The 13,605-nt window shown below is 43.6% G+C and overlaps 1 protein-coding gene across 1 annotated transcript; it reads left to right on the top strand.

Moving 5' to 3' along the window:
- The first annotated feature begins 1,940 nt into the window (after positions 1-1,940).
- On the top strand, positions 1,941-12,596 carry LOC115790495 (beta-secretase 2-like). The gene is given in 10 exon segments (XM_030744296.1): positions 1,941-2,048; positions 5,343-5,452; positions 5,710-5,926; positions 7,208-7,339; positions 8,513-8,665; positions 8,938-8,968; positions 8,971-9,037; positions 9,512-9,662; positions 9,767-9,935; positions 10,881-12,596. Coding segments are annotated over 10 exon segments (1,380 nt in total). The 3' UTR covers positions 11,123-12,596.
- Positions 12,597-13,605: the final 1,009 nt, after the last annotated feature.

The raw sequence follows: 13,605 nt of genomic DNA, 5'->3' as shown, positions 1-13,605 counted from the left end.
CCATGAACCGTGTGACGTCACCTCTGCCCCCGCATGGAGGTGTCCCCCTCGCGAAGAGCGCCAGCTCCCTCCGCAGGGAACGTAGTGACATGACAGTGACTTTTTTTCATTTTTTTCATTTTCTTTAAACTGGGGGGACATTCTGCCCTTGGCAAACTGCCTGGTTGCAGGAATGCACACTTTATTTCTTTTTGAACCCCCGAAACACAATGAAGTGTCTGAAAACTTTGGGCAGTGCTTGGTGACACTGATAGATGCTTTGAAGTGAATAATGAAACCGGGGAAGTGCATGGTGACACTGCGACCTTTGACCCCACATCTCCTCTCTCTGAACTAGGTGTGGGAACCGAGAGAGGGCTCCTGATGAACTGGGAACCCCAGGAGCCTCTGAACCATGAACCCTGGGAGGTGTGGTTGCCTCTTCCAGCACCTTCCTCCTCTTTGAGGGAGGAGAGAGAGGTGATGCACAACGTTGCAGGCTTGCTAGGCTGAACGCTTCTTCTTCCCTTCCCCGGGGTGTGACGTTCGGTCTTTGCAGCAGCTGCTGCAAAGGAGTGTTTGCCCCAAGGCCTTGGGTTTTCTGCTTGCTTGACCTGGTGGGAAGGCTGCAGTCTTGCCGCTTGCCTCTGAACTTTAGCCCCACTCTGCCTACCCCTCACGGCTGCAGCTGCTGCTGCGAAGCCTACTCTAGGCACCTGGTGAGATTGTGGGTTCACTTTTCTGGGTAAGCAGAGATTGAAAGCTTCTCCCTCCTGCTTTCTGAGAGTGCTTGTCTCTCTCATTTTCTCCAAAGCTGGGCCAAAGAGACCCTTGGCTGGGTCATAGGCTGCATCCATGATTTCAGCCTTCTGAGTGTCTCCCAATCCTGACAGGTTTAGCCATAAAGCTCTCTCACCTGAGACTGCAAGACCCATTACACGCCCACAACCCTGGACTGCTCCCCTGGAGGAGCGTAGGATGAGATCGTTGACCACACAGATCTCATCCCAGAGGGCCGGGTTTGGAGACCCCGAGTCCAGTTGACGGCCCATGTCCTCTAAAATCTCTGCCTGATAGCTGACAGCAGTGTAACCGCATTAAGGGAACACACCGACTGTGCTGAATATTTGTACATCCTTTGATAGATGGATGCGGTGAGGCGATCCATCTTACTGGGCAGAGAAATATTAGAAGAAGCTGAAACTGACCTGCGGTTAGGGTGAAGGTGATAAGCCACTGAAGGCTCAACTGCTGGGGTCCGGTCAGCCCAGCTCACCCATTCCTTGCATCTCCAGCTTAGAGCAGCCCTGGGTAGGAAGCTTGCTCTTAAAAGGGCTAGACCAATAGCGACTCATTTCTTTCATGCAAGCAGGCACTGCTGGCAGAAGCTGCTTTGCAGGTGGTGAGGCTGGAGGGAGCCTCTTGCCATCATACAGGTCACGTTCTGCCCCTTCAGCCGCCTGGGCTGCTGGCCATGTGATGCCCAGCTTGGCAGCAGCCCGTTTGCAAACATCATACAAGTTGCTGTCCACTGGGGGTACAGCTTCAGCCCCACTGGGGGCCTGGACTGCTGGGCAGGGAAGGTGGAGTCATCCTCCTCTTCCTCCATGTCTTCTAGGCCGAGGAGGTCGGAGTTGGCATCGCCATCCGCATCCTCATCCGCCGGCTCACCCTCAGTTGGGTCGAGGAGCCCCTCGAACAACTGGGGCATAACCGGGGACACTTCCTCCATTATGTCCGCCCAGCTCGTTGTGGCTGTCGGCTGATGGATATCAATCGTAGCATTGTTGGCTGACAGACAGGGGTCCTGGCTGTTAGCCACTGCTACTCTCAACCTCCTTTCCAGGATTTTCTCTGGCATCAAGGCGCAATGAGAGCAACCTTGCGGGTCCGCCAGAGAAGTTTGAGCATGCTTAGCACCCATGCAAGCTATGCACATCGGATGAGAGTCCCTGCCCGAAATGGAAGCACCGCATGATGCGGGGCATGGGCGGGATGCAGCCTCTTTGGCCTTCGGTTCTGACCCTTTGGCGGGGGTAGGAGCCGTAGCCATCGTGGTCGGAAAGATGGTGAGACTGAGCTATACAAGGCTCGTCGTGACACGTTAGCCTGTTTGTAGCTAGCGCTAGCAACGGGGTTAAGTCCGAGCTAGTCGCCGTGAGAGTCAGCTCGTCGTGACACGTTAGCTGAGCTCTACCAGTTGATCCAGCTAACAAATTAATGCTAACTGAAACCTAACACTGTTTAGGGTCGGTTAGCAAATTAATGCTAGCCAGACCTAACACGGTACTGACCCGCTAACAAGCTAATGCTAGCCGGACACCGAAAAGCTCGCCGTGACGCGTTAGCCCAAGTTACACACACACACACAACGGCTACCCTGCTAATTAAAACCAGGTGACCGCTGAAGACAGCTCGCCACGACGCGGTCGCTGTCCAGGGTGTATAACTACCAGTACACTTCTTTCGAAGGACTTACTCAGCACAATCCAGACTGAAAACTGGAGAACTGCGTTCGGCGACGTACTCTCTCTACGGGACGCCTGAGAACTGTTAAACAGCTAACCAAGCCAGCCTGGACGCGCTGAGGGAGCCCGATGTAGTTTCTCACGGGAAGAAAGCGAGAATGAGTAGGGAGGAGCTGGTCAGCCGTGATAGTAGGAGGGGGGCCCTGAGCACGGCTTGGCAGGTCTGTCGCAGACAGACGTGGTGTCATTGGAGCTTCCGTAGTTGGTCACGCCAAGGCGATTCCCATAGTGAAACACCGAACGAAGTTAGAAAAAGAACGGGTTATCACCGAGGTCTTGACCGGCATTTGTCGCAGTGCATTGTGGGATTTGTAGTGTATGGTGGGAGCACCATTTACTCAGGGGCCATTAATAATAGCTATATGAACTCATCAACTCAATCAACCCTCCAATTAAGAGGGTTAAGGGCCAAATTGTATGTTATTTTTGACATCAATTCACATACCGGAAGTGGGCAGGGCCAGAAGCGGCCCGCGGGCCGCAAGTTTGGACACCCCTGTTATAGACTCCCATGTTAAAATGTTCAACTCTGGCTCCAAAGCGCTAACACAGTAGTGGCTAGTATCATAATGTTGATGTTCCAAAATGTGAAGCACAAAAACAATGGATGACATCATGGTGGTGCTGTGTCCATGTTTTATACTCGGTATGGGCTGAAATTGATGCAGATACCTGCTAATTTTTGCTAATTTGTAGAAAAAATAATGATAAAATTTAACTCACTGAAAAATTGGAGCGAGTCTGAAGTAGCCAGTTGTGGAACAGCAGTTCTTATTGGTGTCCTTTTTATTATTTGAGTATGTGTTTAAAGTTGTTCTTGCACAATTTCCAGGATGTTGATTCTATGGCTGTGCAAAAGTGTAGGCTTAGATTGTTTAATTGTTTGGTAATGCTTTGTTTGTAATTTGCAGTATAGGTAGAGGAAACACCACCGCTTGATCTTCTGACCCTCATGTTCCTGTCCTGTCAGTAATTACAGTGAAACCTTGCCGGCCGAGAGCCATCTGCTTTGGTTCACATTGTTTATGCAGTGGCAAAATGTCCTGTAACTCAGTACTACTGAGTTATACTCTCGATATTATTAACTAAATGATGATGTGATTACAGGGCCACGGTGTTCAATGAGCCACTATTCAAATCAGCCACTAATTGCGGCATCTGTTAGCATGTGGCACACACAGGCTGAGTGTTGGCTGGAGAGCCTCACATCTGCTAATTGGTACAAACAGGTAGCAGATGCACGTTGCCGCTATGGAGCCACCACCAATTAGACAGTGAATGCTCAACTGCAGACTGCCACAGCAGGGGAAGAGATTTGCCTGAAGCTCAGAAGCTCAGCTAAGGGAGGATAGTGTCACTAGTAAAAGATAGGTGATGTGGGGATAAGGAAGCGCCCTTGCTTTCCCTTCTCACTATTCTTCTTCACCATGAAATCAGTATTTTCCAGTCGGGCCTTTTGACTGGTTCAGGCCTTGTGAGTGGCCTGCTGCCATCTGCAAGGTGGCAGAGGGGTTTTACATAGCACAGTGACAGTGGTGGGACAAGAGCCAGCGCAATGAGGAGGAACTGATAAGCCTGGCTCAACAGGGGTTTCTCATGGCTGACTGAGCCAGTCAATAACATGTGGTTGATAATTACAGAACTGTTTCATAAAGACCAAATGGACCTGAGCATGCCGGTGGAATGTCCTCTACAAGGAAATGAAGAATGTTTGTGCTTATAAGCAAATAGTGTAGTGTAATGTTTAACAAGCGTTTATGTGTAATGGCCCAAAGGGCTTAACAACCAAAGGTTTTACATTTTAAATAAACAATTTCCTGCTGTTCAGGTGTATCTTAAGGTAAAGGCAAACACAAAGGAGCAACAGTGGATCAATTGTTGCAGTTGCTATTTACATTTGAGCACATTTAATGAGCAACTCTGTTTTCATAGATTGATTCATAGATTGATACATTTTAAAAAGAAAAGCCGCTGTATAGAAGTCTTTGTGGCTGATTCATCAGGTGGTTTTGGAGCATTAGGTTTACGACCCCCGCCGTGGTGAGGAATGCTTTCCAACGAGCGTTAACATGGCCACGGCTCGGACGTGGAGGTGACAGAAGTCTGCTGTTTAATTAGTTCCTGCTCATTGACTTGATGCCTGGAAGACAACATTATCTCAAGTACTGTTAACTCGTCCCCACTGTTCACATGACACATACCAAATGACTGATTAGGTCACACAGTCATGTAAGAGCTTGAGGCTGTCGTGTTTGACTCGGAGATCACACATTAAGAGAACACTTCTGTCAGAGGTGCACAGTTAATGACAAAGACATCAGTTTGTCCAGTACTGGAATTTGACAAAAGTAGTGCTACACCATCTATATCGTTTCCTCTTGTATCTGTTGCTAAAATAATGTTTACTGACGGCATTAAAAATGTGTAAATACTTGTAGCTTAAACCAAGCAGTTCTTTCTTCTTCCAAACAAAATGTCAATTTGTGATCCAGTCTGGATCTTTCAGATGGGCATGAAGTACCTCTAAAAGAGATAAAACCTTCTTTATGTTTTGCAATTTTTGGCCCATTTCCCTTTCATCGTTTTTGGAGAACTCTTGTATAATTTACCTTTTGTGTTTTCATGCTGTGAGGAAATTTCTATCTATCTTTCTGTTCCTCTCTTCATATTTGCAAACAAACATTAATGTCTTTTTAAAGCTTAAAGTCTTCTGAATGCAACCCTCTGTGCTTGGCTGTCATTCTTTCTTTTCTTTTTTTTTTAATTTCACCATGTGATTCAGGAGCTGTGTAAGTTAGGGTGGGTAACAGACAGCCGGAGTGGTTGTTAAAGCAGATTGCGCCTTTTGTTTTCCAGCTGAACATCCTGGTGGATACAGGCAGCAGTAACTTTGCCGTGGCCGCAGCTCCACACCCATTTATTACTCACTACTTCAACACTGCACTGTGAGTGGCCAGAGCACTGTATAATTCAAAACCTAAGATCTTAAACAAATTGTTTTAATTTAGTTATAATTTATCTGCTTGCCTGCATTTTATCATGATTATAGTATAATTTAGTATTTGCATTTAGAGTTTTAATATAAATAATGGATTAGCCTAGTATGTTTAATACTCATGGTATTAAACATGTCTGTGTCTGTCTACTTGCCTTAAGCTTTGTAACAGTTCATACGTTTTGGATTTTTTTCTCCTGCATTTAGTTCCAGTACCTACCGTTCAAGCAGTCGTACTGTAGCTGTAAAGTACACCCAAGGCAACTGGGAAGGTGAACTGGGAATCGACCGCGTCTCCATTCCCAAAGGCCCAAACGGGACCATCACAATCAACATTGCTGCCATCCTGTCTTCTGATGGCTTCTTCCTCCCTGGGATCAACTGGCAGGGCATCCTGGGACTGGCCTATCCTGTGCTGGCACGGGTGAGGAAGAGACTCTTTTACAACTTTGGTTAAAGTTATTAAGAAAAGTCAATGATTTCTGTGAGTAGCCCACTGTGATATTTACTATCAAAAAGCTGTTTTACACTCTTAAAAACAAAGAAGACACTCAAAGGACAAAGCATTTCTGCATATTCACACATGTCGTCATAAATATTACTTATTTTACTTGAACACCCTGGACAGGTTGCCAGTTTATTGCAGAGACACATTCACACCTCAGTTATAAGCCTCCCACTCCTCACTTCATAGACCGAACACTCTAGGTGTATCTTATTTCCATTATGTCACAATTTTGGAGCCCAGACACCAAACTCTAACTCTATTCTGATTCTGTAGTAAATGGATCATTGCAAAAGTGAGCTGCCTAACTAAAGTACTGTTTTCCATGTATATAGCATTACACACATATATAAGGATGAGAGTAGAAGAATGGTAAATGGACTAGGTCTTATATAGCACGTTTCTACTCGAGCACTCAAAATGCTTTATACATGTCTTATTCTCCTTTTCACACAGGCACTTTTTTTTCTATGCGTAAGTGCTTTCTATCCAACATTCACACACCAATGAATGCATCAAGTTCAGAAGGATACTTCGGCATGCAGACTGGGCAGCTAGGGATCGAACCACCAACCTTCCAATTAGTAAATGACCTGCTCTTCCTTTTTCAGAGGAACATGTTGTGTACAGTATTTGTAAAGTGTGACAGAAGAACTAAATCAAGGTGCTTTTACCCAGTGTCAGCTTTTTTTTTTTTTTTAATTTGTTAATCTCATGTTAGTGGCGCTTGAATGACGTCATTGCAAACAGCACAATATTCCTTCATTCTGCACTGACCTGCAGCAACCTTTGGGATCAAATGTCAGTGATCGAGGAGCCGATATGCTTACACTGACCACTTTGTGCTGTTGATGTCTCCTGAGTATTGAGGTTGAACTTTGCTTTCAGCTGTTTGTCATGCATGACATGGTGACACTATTGAGAAAAACAGGATGGAACGTAATTTGGTCAAGGAGCAGAGCACTGACTCATACCACTGTGTGCTCACAGTCCAAACTGATGATATATACTGCTGTAGCATTTTCATTCCATAGGTCTTGTGTTTTATGTGATTGGTTTTCTGTATTGAGTTGAAGAGTAATAAACGTACAGCCTCCGCATTCTGGGTTGCTACACAAACAAAAGCATAAAATGCAACATAAAAGCTTAAAGTTTAAATCAATCGACATGAGTTAACAGCATCTGATGTCTCTCCATCAGCCTGACTCATCTGTGGAGCCCTTCTTCAACTCTGTGGTGCAACAGCTGAGGATTCCTGACATCTTTTCCCTCCAGATGTGTGGTGCTGGACTGTCAGCCAGCAGCACAGCAGACCCTTTGGGTGGTAGTCTTGTGAGTAGTCATAAGGAACAGCCCAGGGAGGAGTTTGATTAAATGAAAACATTGGTTCTAAACATTCCCTAAACAGTCTTCATATCATTAATGATCTCTGTCTCAGATTCAGTATTTTTGTGTTAGTTTGTGTGTAGACCAGTACCTTTTATAAATGTAATAGCTGATATCCTTCATGTCAGTGTGTTTCCACATTGGAAGGCCTTTCTAGTTTGAGTGGAGCTAATTAAGCTAAGATAGCATCCTGCTGAGAGCACGTCTGTCGCTGTAATATTTACGACCTTGGTGCCTCGCTCACTGCATCTCCATCATGTGACCCACGGATGCAGACAGATGGATAAGATGGCGGGGTGCTTGTGTGTGTATGTGTGTTTATTGACTGTGGTCTGTCAGAGTGTGGGCACAGGGATAAACATTTGCTAGAGTGTGTTCATGTTGGATATTCCGTGTGACCTGGTGAGGGCTGTGTGTTTTTATTCCTTCACATTGGCGACAGCTATTGCCCAAATGGCCACTAAACATATTTTAGGCTATAAAGTAAGAATTCATATGCTAATAATGAGAGATTTTCACACAAGTTGGATGAAATGATGACGCAATGACATTATATATCAAAAAACACTTCTGGCCATTATTGATCAGCATACCTCCGGAGAGAAGAGGAGAGTGTGACCACATTTTAAGTACAGCGTGACCGATCTATTGTCCGATAATAGGTATTTATCAATCTGCCAGTATCTGCATTTATAATGGTTGATCAATGAAACGCCCTTCAATCATATTATGAGTGTTGATCTTGCATAGTTTGTCCACCAGAGGGCACTGTGCAACTCTCATGTTAGCAACACATTTGGAACGCGACAAACACAAGTTGGGTAGCATGTATATGAGAACATAAATAACTACACATAACGGATGTTAGAGAAATCTGTTTTATCTGTTTGAAAGAAAAAATATTGGCAGATATATCAGAATATCGGATTTTAGATCACCAAATATCGATCATATTTGTCTTAAAAATACGAAATCGATCACGCTCTGATTTTAAGTTTGGTTAGATACTGAAGTGTTGAGGCTAAACTGATACGGATGTAAACTGCAGCTTTACTGATTCATGGAGACATAAATAAATGCAAGGCAGTAATCTTGGTTTTGCTCTTTTTTTTTTCTTAGATAATGGGTGGGGCTGAACCAACTCTGTTTCGAGGCTCAGTGTGGTACACCCCTATAGTAGAAGAGTGGTACTACCAAGTGGAGGTTTGAAGCTGGAGGTTGGGAGACCAGAATCTGAATCTGGACTGCAGAGAGGGTAAAACATCACAGTCTGTATTGCTTCTCTCATCATCATACCACACTACACTATGCCAGATAGATCAGTAAACTGTAGCTTTACTTGAGTAACTGGCTATGTCAAGGTTAAAACACTGAAATGTAAGAGAAGCTGAGTAGCAGTGCTACAGAGTGGTGTAATCTGGGTTGTCTGCTTGTGAAAGAACTTCCTCATTTTATATTCTTTTGTTTGCTCAAGGTCTTCCATAGGAGCCTGTTGAACTGAGAACACACCCAACCGCACTTCACTCTTTATCTCTTTCTTTCAGTATAACATGGATAAAGCTATAGTTGACAGTGGACGACGCTGCTGCGACTTCCTGTCAACGTCTTCAATGCATTGGTAGAAGCCATCACACGCAGCTCTCTGGGTATGCTGCCTCCGCTCCACAGACAATGATGAAACATGTTGTCAGAGCAAAGATATGCAGGGGAGAATAGCACACACTCACTGTTCAAGGACGTAGTAGCTTTAAGTGGAAGGATCTGGGTTTTTATTTTTTTTTCTCTGCTATAAAAAATATATGTCTATGTGCTCCACGCTTTTGTTTATTTACCATTCAGCTTTGCACATTTCTCACCTTTTGGAACAGCACACAAACAGCTCTCAAGGTTAATTTGAACTTGGAGGCAACATTTTAAATTAAGCAACCCACATCCTTACAGATGAATACAAAGGAGGAAAATGAAAGGAGAACATCAAAACTTGTTTTGGTGCTATGTTGACCTTCTTTTTCTGTCTTTATCCTTTTTGTTCATTGCTGTCTCTTTTCTACTGTCTGTGTCAATTTTACTGTTGCTGTCTTATTTTCTTTTCCTTTCCGCCTCTTTGTTTTGGATTCAGATCCAGGAGTTTTCTTCAGGATTCTGGGATGGCACCAAGCTAGCATGCTGGATGAAGGGAGAGAACCCCTGGAGGTTTTTCCCTAAGCTGTCCATCTACCTGAGGGCCACAAACACCAGCCAGTCTTTTCGCATCACCATTCTGCCTCAGGTGCCAGGCACATATAATTGGGGGGGGTGATATATCTACCCTTCTCCAGATCTTCCATCAACCAAAGATAAACTCATCTGTCCCCATTCCTTGTCTTCTCACAGCTTTACATCCAGCCAGTCACAGATGTGGACGGCACTCTGGACTGCTTCCGTTTCGGAGTGTCATCATCAACAAACGGCCTCGTGATCGGCGCTACTGTTATGGAAGGCTTCTACGTAGTGTTTGACCGCGCTCAGCGGAGACTGGGCTTCGCACTCAGCAACTGTGCAGGTAAGAGTTCATGCATGTGTCAGTTACTGCTCCCTAACAGTTACATGCCTGTGAATCTAGCTGTATAAATTAGCAATAAAACTGTAAAAAAGGTGCAGGTGTCTGATTGTGTAACACATTTTATGAGAAAGTATGGCAGAAGTCTTGGTTGTTTAGAGCAGAGAGTAAACCATATGTCAGCAAATGGCAGTTAATGTTGACAATGATACAATTTTTATACAATATCTTATTTTAAACAGGAAGGATAGTTACTGGTTGGACATCCACACAGCCTGATGGTGATTAATTAATAATTTATTGTTAAGCAAAGTCCTAAAGTCAGCCACTTTTAGGCTCACTGACTAAAAGTGTAACACGATATCCTGTTCACCATGCCCTAAACATCAAAATTTAAGCCTTAAGTGATACTTCCTCATAGTTCTGTGTAAATATGAACCTCAGCCAGGCCTCCCTCCCTAATACTAAAGTACAAAGTTTACTTTTGTTGCGTGTTAAGCAAACACTTTAGTAAGCTGAAGGTTAAGGTTGGAGACTTGTGGCAGCTTTAATTTCTAAGCTGGCTGGTAAAATCCAGATAAATTTAGCTGTGGATGAGAAGCGCTTGAGTAAAATAAATACTCTAAAATCAGCAGTTGTTGTAAGAAGCCGTTAACTGTTTGTGTTAAAAGTGTTCGTTCACTGTCGTCAAAGCATCAGCTAGGTCTCAGTTCAGGAAAAGCTCTCTTCACCTGTCTTTCCAGCTTTTCTCATGCATAGGCACACAGGTTTGCTCTTTTTATTTGGCACTTATGTTTTTAAATGAGCAAATAATACCAATTTAATGCTGCTTGTTTTGGTTTTATGAGATATGAGTTACTTTAATGTGTGACCTGTTGTTGAGATCACAAGTGACAGAGCCAGTCAAAGCTGAAGTCTAAACTATGCCTCTGTCATATGTCGCTGCAGTGAGCAGCGGGGTGGCTCTGTCAGAGATCGAGGGACCCTTCTCTGCAGCAGACGTGGCGGCCAACTGCTCTGGCGGCCCACTGAAGGAGACTTTTGTGTGGATGATATCTTACGCCTTGATGGCAGTCTGTGCGGCAGTCCTCGTCATCCTGCTGCTCATGCTGATCCTGCCCTGCAGGCGGAGAAACCGGTCCGGCGAGATCACGGACGAGTCCTCGCTGGTCCGACACCGCATCAAATGACTGAGAGGGAAAAGGCGGGCGAACGGACAGTCGGACAGCGAGCAGAGCGCGTCCACAAGGGGCTGCACCGGGGCAACCTGCCCCGACCAATGACGCTTAGCTTAAAGTCTGACTGACTTTTAGACTGTACTCATCAGCTTGGCCCACAGAGACAGACGCACAGACTGATCGACTGCCTCTTAAAGGGAAAAATCCATCCCCAAAACAATTCTTAAAACAGGTGTTGGTCATGAATGTGTGTTGTTTGGTTGTTCCTCCCTCTTATTGTCACTGATAATTTGCTAATGTTATACTTCTGTTGCCTAAATCCATCAACACAGCATCGATGGAGGCACTCACATCAGATCCAGGCTCGTTCTCCTCATAGCTGCAGAAGATATTCTGAGAAATGTAGGGCTTCGCTAGAAGATGAACAAAACTATTAATAATTACAAAATAACTCCTGAAACACATGAAACATCCCAGCAGCAATAAATATTAGAAGAACAGTTCAGTGGTGCAGACAATTACAGGACATCCAGAAGGAAGGATAATAAATGGTACACTGGCATCCTCTCCGTGCAGACAGTGTTTTCTAGGTTTCTAAGCCTCATAAACCTGATCAAACGTGCCTTTGCAGCTGAGAATCTGAAACCTGAAGTTTTTTGTTTTTTTTTAATCTAACGCCAACAATATGATGTTTGTAGAGCCTTCCTCTATTTTGATGTTTTCCACTCATCTGTGGAATAAAATTATAAACTGCAGATATTAAAGTTGAGGGGGAAAAGCTGCTCACTGTTAAATATGAATATGAAAAGATGCACACGTGTTTACAGTGCCTGTAGTGCCTTTTTGGTCTCAGATCTCTACTAGAACAGGATCAGCAGTTTGGGACTCATTCTGCTGAGTTGCACTTTGTTTCTAAAGTTAATCAAAGTGTTATAAAGCAACAGATCATTATCTCTCCATCTGTAATGCAATTTATTGTATTAATGTAGTTTTACCAATTCTGTATCCACTCAGCTTTATATTTAAGTCTCTTTGAATATGATTGTATTTTTATTATTACTGTTATTATTATTATTATTCCAAATCTTTGCTTCCTTAGACTACATTTCAAAGGGTATTCATACTGCACATTTTATATAATTAAAATTAAAAGTCACCTGTGGGCTTCAGTTAACTTTCTAGCAAATCAGACGTTCCTGTTAGCAATAATTTAAAAAATCGACTTGTTGAATGTCATTTTGCAGTCTCTTCACATTAGTGACATAAAGTCCACGGGAGACGCTCCTCTGCAGTTCACTCACCCTCAGATTTGTTCATTTTGACAAAAAAATATGAGCCTTCTGTAATCTGACCCAAGCTGCACTCATTTGTGAAATTGTTGAATTGAAGGTACACTTGAATCTTAAACTGCTCGCTTATTTATGACTGTATTTTTTTTCTGTGCCATAATTGTATTTGGGTTGTAAATAAAAGAACTTGTTACAAATCAGGGCTTTAACACCCCCACCACCCCACCCCCACCCCCGACTCTGAACAGGATGAGCAGAAGCGAATGGGTGGATGGATGGAGTATTTTTTTTCCCTTTGGGAAAACAAGCAGGAAAAATGTGATTCAACAAAATAAAATTACACAGGATTTGGCAACTTAATTTTAGCCCTTAAAAAGTATGAAATTATTTAAAGAGTGACCCTCATTTCTTTGTATTTTGCAATATTTAGTATGACCGCTTACCTAATTTTAACACCTGCAAGACTAGATAATTGTTTATTGATAGTGATTGGAGGAGGGTGTGCTTTTTCAAGTAACTGTGACTAATTACAACCTTTGTCTTTTTTTACATTAAGAAGCAGTGTCATTGTGGTATTTTAAAACGCTATTTCATCGGACTCAAATGCACTGGCTTCCTCAAAGTGCACAGCTCACCTCATGACGCAAATGTTGTGAGCTGCTGGTCCAACAGACAGTAAAGCTTAATACTGCTTCCAGATGAAACTTAAACTGATACACATGATTGCCTAGAATAACTTTTAGTTGTCACTGTATGAGTTCATTTTGTGTTACATCATTTGGTTTCATGGTGTTAAGCTGTGGAGGTAATTTTGATAGCTATAGTGTCACATCTGACACCGTCAAACTGAACAAAACCAGATTCCTGGAATTCATATGCTGCACATTAGCAGTTACCTAGATGGAATAAAGATTAGGAGCTGAAAGTGGCATTAGAGAGCATTCACTATATTCTGGAATTAAAGCTCAGCCATTCAGCTGATTTATTACAGCCATTTAATTATGACACTAATTACTTGGAAATACAAAATTGCAAACAAACTTCCTTCCAAGTTTGCCCTGCTCCCTTTGGGGGGCTGGGTATTAGGATCATTGTCCATCCATCCATCCATCCTTATCCTTTTCAGGGTACACCCTGTACAGGTTGCCAGCCTGTCGCAGGGCTAAAATGGGAAGACAGAGAACCATTCACATTCACACCTATGGG

This window comes from Archocentrus centrarchus, chromosome 13 (assembly GCF_007364275.1).
Source record: "Archocentrus centrarchus isolate MPI-CPG fArcCen1 chromosome 13, fArcCen1, whole genome shotgun sequence".
NCBI lineage: Eukaryota > Metazoa > Chordata > Actinopteri > Cichliformes > Cichlidae > Archocentrus > Archocentrus centrarchus.
This window is presented reverse-complemented; position numbering and strand designations above follow the sequence as displayed.